Source organism: Vanellus vanellus, assembly GCF_965231255.1.
Source record: "Vanellus vanellus genome assembly, chromosome: 12".
In the NCBI taxonomy this organism is placed as follows: domain Eukaryota; kingdom Metazoa; phylum Chordata; class Aves; order Charadriiformes; family Charadriidae; genus Vanellus; species Vanellus vanellus.
The window spans coordinates 22961419-22969461 of record NC_138917.1 but is presented as its reverse complement, the minus strand read 5'-3'; the positions used below and the strand labels follow the sequence as shown (position 1 = coordinate 22969461).

At 57.1% G+C, this 8043-nt stretch overlaps 2 protein-coding genes across 2 annotated transcripts; both read left to right on the top strand.

The window, feature by feature from the left end:
* Window positions 1-257: 257 nt before the first annotated feature.
* Window positions 258-1528, top strand: LOC309676846 (C-C motif chemokine 5-like). Its single transcript, XM_082489498.1, has 3 exons — window positions 258-381; window positions 756-867; window positions 1254-1528. The coding sequence occupies exons 1-3, from the start codon at window positions 315-317 to the stop codon at window positions 1357-1359; spliced, it is 285 nt and encodes a 94-aa protein (XP_082345624.1). The 5' UTR covers window positions 258-314; the 3' UTR covers window positions 1360-1528.
* A 4624-nt stretch (window positions 1529-6152) lies between these two features.
* On the top strand, window positions 6153-7625 carry LOC309676801 (C-C motif chemokine 3-like). Its single transcript, XM_082489445.1, has 3 exons — window positions 6153-6238; window positions 6904-7009; window positions 7359-7625. Exons 1-3 carry the CDS (start codon window positions 6172-6174, stop codon window positions 7447-7449), a joined length of 264 nt encoding a protein of 87 aa, XP_082345571.1. The 5' UTR covers window positions 6153-6171; the 3' UTR covers window positions 7450-7625.
* The last annotated feature ends 418 nt before the right edge of the window (window positions 7626-8043 follow it).

Sequence of the window (8043 nt, the reverse complement as noted above, 5' to 3'; positions counted from 1 at the left end):
TCGTGGACACTGCGGCTTTCCCACAGACATGTTTCGATGAACAGAGAAGTTGCCAAAGTCTGTTCAGCCTTTCTAGGTATCATCTCGGTCAGTAACCTTGAAGATCCCACGTGACACGGAAATCCCCTTGGCCAACGAAAACACACAGGGCTTTCGCTTGAATTTGGTCGAAATTCTTTGGAAAAGGGCTAATGTGGGGAGGGGATGGAGAGGATAAATTGCAGCACCTCCTTGCCTGAGCTCACAGTTGAGCTCCTCCAAAGAGGCAGAGCAGCACCCTGCGAGGAAGAGATCCACCAAGGAAGGCAGCTACCATGCTTGGTGCAAGAATGGTCCTGGTGCTGGTGATGCTCCTCACCCTCTCCCCACGCTGTGATGCAGGTAAGGCACCTCGCAGGCCACCACTGCGGGTTGGAGCTTGGGGTGTCCTCTTGGGGAGGTCAGGCAAGGAACCCTGGCGTGGAGTGGGGATGGTGCTGCTGGCAGAAGGAGCAAACCCCTGCTCGGGGCCAGGCTGCACGTCCCAGAGTGCAGGGAAGGATGGAGACTGGGGGTCTCCAACATCCTTCAGGTGGGTTTTGCTGGATGATGACCTGGAGCATCCTCCTGCCCTGTGAAGGAGGGAGGACACCTGGAGCTCCTCATTGCAGCATCTGCAGAACTTGGGGGATGTGCACATCAACCCTGTCATGGGGGAATGTCTTAAAGACTGCTTTCCAAAGCCAGTGTTCACCATCTCTCTTTTTCTTCTCCAGGCCCTTACACACCATCCGAGTGCTGCTTCAGTTATGTGAAGTCCCCTGTCCGACTGGCTAAACTGAAGGGTTTCTACGTGACTCCCAAGGAATGTTTTTCCCCAGCAGTTGTGTAAGTCCTGGTCATTTCCCCACTGCTGTGCTGTCTCCTGGGCCACCACGGGTTCAGTTCATCTATCCCATCTGGGGACAGGAGTGGGGCAGGTCTGCGTGACCTCCACGGGTGTCTGTCTTCCAGCATGAAGAGGGGAGGACATGACTGTCTGACCCCTTCTACAGGGCACAGTTAAGGACGCAAGTCCATCTCAGCTCCTGAAGGCTCTGCACAGGCTCTAGGGACACTGGGCTGCAGGATGAGCTGCTTGTAGGACACCAAGTGCCCAGGGGCAGTGTGCAGGGCCAAAGGGAAAGGAGGAGTGCAAGGAAGGGAAGATGACATGGACATGAGTGGGATTATAGCTGTCGTTTCTCACCAAGCTTCACCTTTCATCTTGGCAGGTTTGAGACCAGGAATGGGACCAAGATCTGTGCAAACCCAGAGATGACTTGGGTGGAGAAAGCAGTTGAGAAGCTTCAAAAAAAGAAAGAACTTCATGCCCCGTGATGTCCAACAGGTGCCCTGGTTGAGGCTACCCAACACCCTGGTGGGAAGGAAGGTTTATACTCATCCTCCTGGAAAGGCCTGCGGGGGTCACCGATGCTGCGGGATGCCACTGGCTCCCCAGAGCCCTGCGCCACATTGACCAGCTGGGCACCAGCTCCGGGGGTGCTGCCGGCCCTGCCAGCACCTGCCCGCCGAGCGCAGCCACAAAATAAAGGTTTACTTCATCTGGTACTGGAGAGTGGTGGTCTTTCTTCTCCCAGCCCCAGCAACTGTGCTGCTGCCGGCTGGTCGAGGCATGGAGGGGCTGCGGTGGGGTGGGGTGGGATGGGGGGGGGCTCTTCCCACTGCCTCCCAAAACCGCATGGGTCTCACTAAGGCGGGCATGGAGGGGGACGGGAGGGTGCTGCATGGATGCTCTGGGCATTTGGGTACGCGCTTCAAGGGGACCTAAAGGGGGCTGACAACTCCTCTGGGGGCTTTTAGGTGCAAAACTGCCATGGGTTTTGGGCTTGGAGCTTTCAGCTTGTCCCTCGCGTTGCCCCCTGCATGAGCACGACCCGACTGCCACATCTTCCCCGGGGACCTCATTGTATCTGAGCTGTGCTGCAGAGGAGGGATTGCTCTGCGGCGGTCCCTGGGCGGGTGGAACGGGCAGGGGATGCTGAAGAAGACGAGGGATTCACCCACGTAGAGCCGTGGAAGCCCCCTTCATGCCAGGGGGAGCTCAGCAGTGATCCCTGCCAGGGGTTTGCGGTGGGGAGGAGAATCAGAAGGGCAAAACAACTTGAAGGTTGAGATAAAGACAGCTTGATAGGTAAAGCAAAAGCTGCGCACACGAGCAAAGCGAAATAAGGGATTCATTCCCTCCTTCCCACCAACGGGCAGACCTTCAGCCATGGCCAGCAGAGCAGGGCTCCATCACGCGTGACGGTGACTTGGGAAGACAAATGCTATAACTCCAAATGTCCCCCCCCACTTCTTCCTTCTTTCCCTGAGACAGTTTTATAAGGGGGGCGGGGGGGGAGAAAACCAACCAACCAAAAAAAGAAAACCACCAAAAAAAGCCACTAAGTGATGCAAAACCCATCACTTGCCACCAGCTGGATGGTGGCCCAGCCAGTCTCCACACAGCAGCCACCGTGGCAGCCCTGCTGCTGGTGCTCCCGGCTCCTGGGGAACAGGATTTCAGCTGCAGCACCTCCAGGGATGCTGTCACAGCAGAAACAACACCCACCCAGCGCTGAGGGACGACCATGACACACAGCAGGTCTGGAAACCGGAGGGCTCATGGGCACCAAGAGGCAGGTGGAGATCTTTGGGGTCCACCAGGAGGTGTTTCAGTCTGAGGAAGCCTTTTAAACTGTTGCCTTTACTCTTCAGGAGCCATGAGACCGTGGAGACACCCTGTCTGCTTGGTCTTGGTGCCTTCTCCTGACAGCCGTGGCACGGATGCAGCACAGACCTCAGGGCTCCAGCTGGATGGGGAGGTCCAGCCCAGCACCATGCAGGGTGTGAGCGCAGAGCTGAGCAAGGAGGAGCATCCCATCAGCTGGAGGAGCCAGTGCCAGGGCCAAGTGGGGCCTCACCTCCATCCTGGTCCTTCACACACCTTCCCCAGCATCAGCTCCTGGCAGAGACCTTCCAGCACAGAACCAGCATCACCATGACCTCACCCTGGCTGAGCCGATCTAGAGGCCTCTTGCCCCGTTCCACCGTGCACGTGGGTCCCACCAGCCCCTGCCCAACGGTGCATGTGGGTCCCTGCCAGCTCCCCGGCCAGGGGCTGTCCTGCTGAGCAGCAGGGCAGGGCAGCCCAGGCCACCAGGAGCAGGAGGAACCTGGGGCCGAAGAAGAAGAGGCAGCTGGTGTCCCTGAGCAGAAGGACCCAGCTGTGGGGTGCCAGCCCCGTGGCATCCAGCACAGCGGGGCTGGGGCCAAGGGCTTGGGCCATCCTTTGGAGCTGCCTTCTCCAACCAGCACAGTCCTCTGGCTGCTGTCACCTGGGGACGGGGACAGGAGTTGGTCTGTGAGGCCACTGCCAGCGCTGTGATGCTATTACACGCATCAGAAACCCCCAGCAGAAGGTCCAGACCCAGGACCAGAGAAGGGCACCTGGGTTGTGGGTCCTATGGGGAGGTCTGGGTGACCTGGGACCTGCTGTCCTGGGCGAGCCCTGAGCTGCTGTCAGGAGAAGGCACCAAGACCAAGCAGACAGGGTGTCTCCACGGTCTCATGGCTCCCAAAGAGTAAAGGCGACAGTTTAAGAGGCCACCTCAAGCTGAAGCACCTCCTGGGGCACCCCAGAGATCCCCACCTGCCTCTTAGAGCCCATGAGCCCTCTGGTTCCCAGCCCCACAGGGAACATCTCAGCCCCACAGCCACCCCACCTCTGATCCCCTCCAAGCAGGGTCCACGGAAGCGGGGAATGGACACGGCAGGGACACTTGGGACCTCAGGGCAGCCTTTATACTTACATATCAAAGAATTGGGTTTCTTCTGCTTTGATTTCTTTTTCTCTCCCGTGCGTTTGCGTTGCCACCAGCTTTATCTCTTGCAGAGTAATTGCCGGCTGCTTAGACACATAATCTCAGCACAACCGGTAATTAATTGAACAAACACATAGGTTACCATTATAGCCGTTAGCCCTATAACCGGTGGGTTTGTACCACCATTTGAGATCCAGCTTTAACCTCTGTTTGTAAGGGTGGGTTTTTTGCTATCATCTACCATAGCGTTTGTAATACTATTTCCCTCAACTCGTTAACTATCGCCTTTTCCAATTCCATCGTTCCTAGCCATGGCAAGAAGGCTGTAGCGAAAGTCGGTTATCGTTACAGTTTCGCCTTTGCCTTTTTGGCTATGGTTGATGGTGATGAAGGCTTCCTCCAGAGCGGGTTTTTGCCGGCGTCAGTGTCAGGGACCAGCAGCCCCAGTGTGCAAGTGCCTTGTGCTCTTCCATTGTCTTTGGCGTTTATCATACGTGGAAGATCAGCACACCCTGTTAAACGATTGATTTCTATGTTTACCCACTCAAAAACCAAAACACCGTATGAGTCAGAGAATATTTCTCATCTCCACATTGGGTTTTTTTTGTTCGTGCCTACCCATTTTAATTTCTGAAGTTCAATTCCCCCTCAATTGCAGCCCTTCACAGTCTAGGTGGTGGTGTGACCCTGGTGGCTTGTTGGGGTCGAGGGTCTGTACATCAGGGACGTGGTAGGAGCTGGAAAGGGGAAGCTGAGAGAGGCAAGGGGACACGAGGAGACTGTAGAAGGGGGCTCGGGGGCTGTGTGTCGGGTGTTTTGTTCCTGCAGAGCCCTTTCCTGGGGAAAGTGGCATTTAGAAACCAGCGGTGCCTTGCCCAGCTCTCCGCATGACCAACCTGCCGCCGTGCCAGGCCACCAGACCTGCTGTCCTGCACACCACATCTTCCAAACCAGACTTGTCAGCACATTTGATTTGTTTCCTTCTCCTTTCTTCTTCCAGAGAAATCATGCAAAATGAGACAATCTTCAAGGAAGTCTATTTCCACCTTTCTTCTCCTCTGAGAAGCCCTGGCTTGCTTCATTCCCAAGCCACAGCCAGGTCCCCTCCTGTGCTCCCACTCACCATCCCACATGGGTTCCCACCAGGTCCTCACCCCCCTCCTCACATGCAAACCACAGCTGCAGCTCGACTTCCCGAGGGGCAGATGTCTGCACGGAAGCTGGGCTGATGTCCACCAGTGCTGCCACTGGGGTCTGTGCCACCTGCTCCTCTTGCCCTCGGGGTCCTCTCCAGGCTCTGAGATGACTCTCTCGGGGTTGCGGTAGGGTTTGTCCCATGTCCCTGCAGAAATGACCCATCTGTGCAGTGATGACCACAAGCCTCCACCTCTCTGACCCTCTCATTTAGACCCCATCACCGGTGTGGGGGGCAGAGGCAATGCTTGGGATCAGACGCAGATTCTCCGCAGACTCCCCCACTGCCGTTGCCTCATTTCTTCCCTTTCTATAAAGTTTCCTGAACCCACTAAAAGCATTTTTACCACCCCCTGCTCTGGGGTCCTTCCTAGTTTGGTCCAGTGTGGCTTTTTCTGCCTGATATCCCATCCCATTCCATCCCATTCCATCCCATCCCATCCCATCCCGTCCCGTCCCGTCCCGTCCCGTCCCTTCCCGTCCCGTCCCGTCCCGTCCCATCCCATCCCATCTACCCATCCCATCCCATCCCATCCCATCCCATCCCATCCCATCTACCCATCCCATCCCATCCCATCTACCCATCCCCCTACTGAGTCCTTCACTGCCTAACCCAGTGCCCTTGGTATGGCCAGGGTGGTTGGGGTGGCCAGTTTGGAGGGAACTCGTTAGTCACTTGCCTTTAACGACTCAGCTAAACCCATCAATGACCTGTTCCTGCTCGGAGATTTTGGGTTCTCTCTCCCGTTAGAAATAGCCGGGCAAGCATGAGACTCGATAACTTGCCTTCACAGAAAGTTGTTTTTAATCTGCCTTCCTGGGTAAATTTCGGTTCCCCCAAAGCCTCCTGGAAGCCCCTTGGAGACTTGTGGCTCTTCTGCAGAAAGCAGAAGTGGCGGCCCCACTCCTCAGCCTCTTCCACGCCCCCACCGGACGTGGCCCCAAAGTAAACAACCACAGAAATCCCCTTGTCCCTGGGAGGGGGCTTTCAGAACACATCCCAAATTTTTGGAAAAGCTGTTAAAGTGGGTGGCATGCAGAGGATAAATTCCGGAGCGGCGAGAGCCAAAGCCACTGACACTGGGCAGGGCGGCACAAAGCAGAACGGAGGAAGAGCCCTCACACAGCCACCATGTTCGCTGCAAGGACAGTCCTGCTGCTCGTGATGCTCCTCACCTTCTCCCTGCACTGCGCTGCAGGTAAGGCACCTCCTGGGCTGCAGGTCGGGGCTCGGGGTCCCCACTGGAGATGTCCCGTTGGGGAGGTCAGGCAAAGAAACTCCAGTGGGGGAGCGGGGCCGGAGCTGCTGGCAGGAGGAGCAACCCCCTGGTGGGGGCAGGGAAGGATGGAGACGGTGCTGGGTGGCCTCAGCAAAGCCACCCCTGGGGAGATGCTGCAGGAGCTTGGAGGAGACTCCGGCAGCCGTTCTCCAGGTCTCAGCTGGATGAGCAAGTGGTTGGGGGGGGGGGTGGGGGGGTGTGTGGAGCGTGTGCAGCTTTTTGGAGTCTTCCAAAACACCTCGCGAGTTGTGCCCCCACCTTGGAAATCACTCCCCCCCCCAAACCTCATCCCCAAACTGAGCGCCTTGACCTCACCCTGCACTTGGGTAGCTGCAGCAACGTGGGGTGCCGGGTCCCATGCCATTCCCCTCCCCACCGCTGTCCACGTTTCCCAGTCCTGCCCTTGCTGCCATGAACCATGATCCCATCAAGCCATGAACTGCCGCCGTGGGATGCTGTGGGAGCTGCCGAGAAGCTCCCCAGCCTCCGTCCCGCATTCCACATCCTGCGGTGTCATTGGTGATGCAATTAATTACAAAATGCCACCAAGGGCGTTCACAACGTCTCACCCTTCCCTTCGCCAGCCCACTTCACGCCCACCGAATGCTGCTTCAAGTACGCGCAGAAACCCATCCGACACATGCAGAGTTTCTACGAGACGTCCAGCGACTGCTCCATGCCGGCCGTTGTGTGAGTTCCCCTGGGCTTCGCATCCCACTGCACGGTTGGGAGCTACAGCAGCTCCCCCCATCCCATCCCACCCCACAGGCAGCCCGGTCCCAGTTGGGAGCACGTACCTGGGGGGGGCTGTGGTAGGAAAATAGCTCTGCGGGGAGGGAGGGGGGGGAAATGTAGGTTTTGGTGCTAATGGCAATGGTGTGACATGCACCATCAGCCCGAGAAGGTCATGGGCTGCTGGAGATGGCTCCAAGCCTCCATCCAGGATGGGGCAGCGCACCCGGAGGGGAGAAGTAGCGCATGGGAAGGGGACAGCTCGTGGTTCGTGTTTTCACTCTCTTTCTTCACTTTCTCGCTGCAGGATTGTGGCTGCCAGCGGTGACGAGGTCTGCACCGACCCCAAGAAGCCCTGGGTGAAGAGAGCCATGAAAAAGCTTCAAAGGAAAAAATGAAATCCTCCTTCTGCCATCCACCATCCCACTCATCCATCCAGTCCTCCCATCTCTGGAGGGAGCAGGCGGCGCTCGAGGCGCTTCTCCAAAGGGTCCCGTGGTGGTGTTCACCATCACTGCAGGTGGAGCCAGCCCGTACCCCGGCAGGACCGGGTGTCACAGCGGCATGGACCAGCCGGACACTACGTCCCTCCTGCTGTCACCACCCTGCCAGGATGTGCCCAGTGGAGCAAATATTTATAATAAAGACTCATTGCCACAAGTTGCTCTTTGAATTTTTTCCTGATTCTTCAGCCCTGCAAGCCCAGGGCACGGTGCGACCAAACGACCCCTTTGCCATGGGCACGTCTTTCTCCAGGCTTGGAGCAAACTGCGGAGGGGCACAGCGTGCTTCATTGGGAACGTTACAGTGGGGCCAAGTTTGACCCATAGGTCAAGGACCCATAGGTGAGGTTACCCTTCCCCACAGGGAAGGCCATCCATCTTTACAACACTCTCTCAGCCCCACAGGCTTTGTAGGAGCTCCAAAATTAGGTGGTTGGGAGTGGAGGGTTCAGGGAGAAGACATTGATCTGCCAAACACTCTTAACACCT

Bases quoted from the DNA above. Each gene is read 5' to 3' on its own strand.
- LOC309676846 (XM_082489498.1), top strand. From the start codon at position 315: ATGCTTGGTGCAAGAATGGTCCTGGTGCTGGTGATGCTCCTCACCCTC. The intron at 382-755 runs GTAAGGCACCTC...TTTCTTCTCCAG, and splicing joins CTCCCCACGCTGTGATGCAG to GCCCTTACACACCATCCGAG. The intron at 868-1,253 runs GTAAGTCCTGGT...TCATCTTGGCAG, and splicing joins TGTTTTTCCCCAGCAGTTGT to GTTTGAGACCAGGAATGGGA.
- LOC309676801 (XM_082489445.1), top strand. From the start codon at position 6,172: ATGTTCGCTGCAAGGACAGTCCTGCTGCTCGTGATGCTCCTCACCTTC. The intron at 6,239-6,903 runs GTAAGGCACCTC...TCCCTTCGCCAG, and splicing joins CTCCCTGCACTGCGCTGCAG to CCCACTTCACGCCCACCGAA. The intron at 7,010-7,358 runs GTGAGTTCCCCT...TTCTCGCTGCAG, and splicing joins TGCTCCATGCCGGCCGTTGT to GATTGTGGCTGCCAGCGGTG.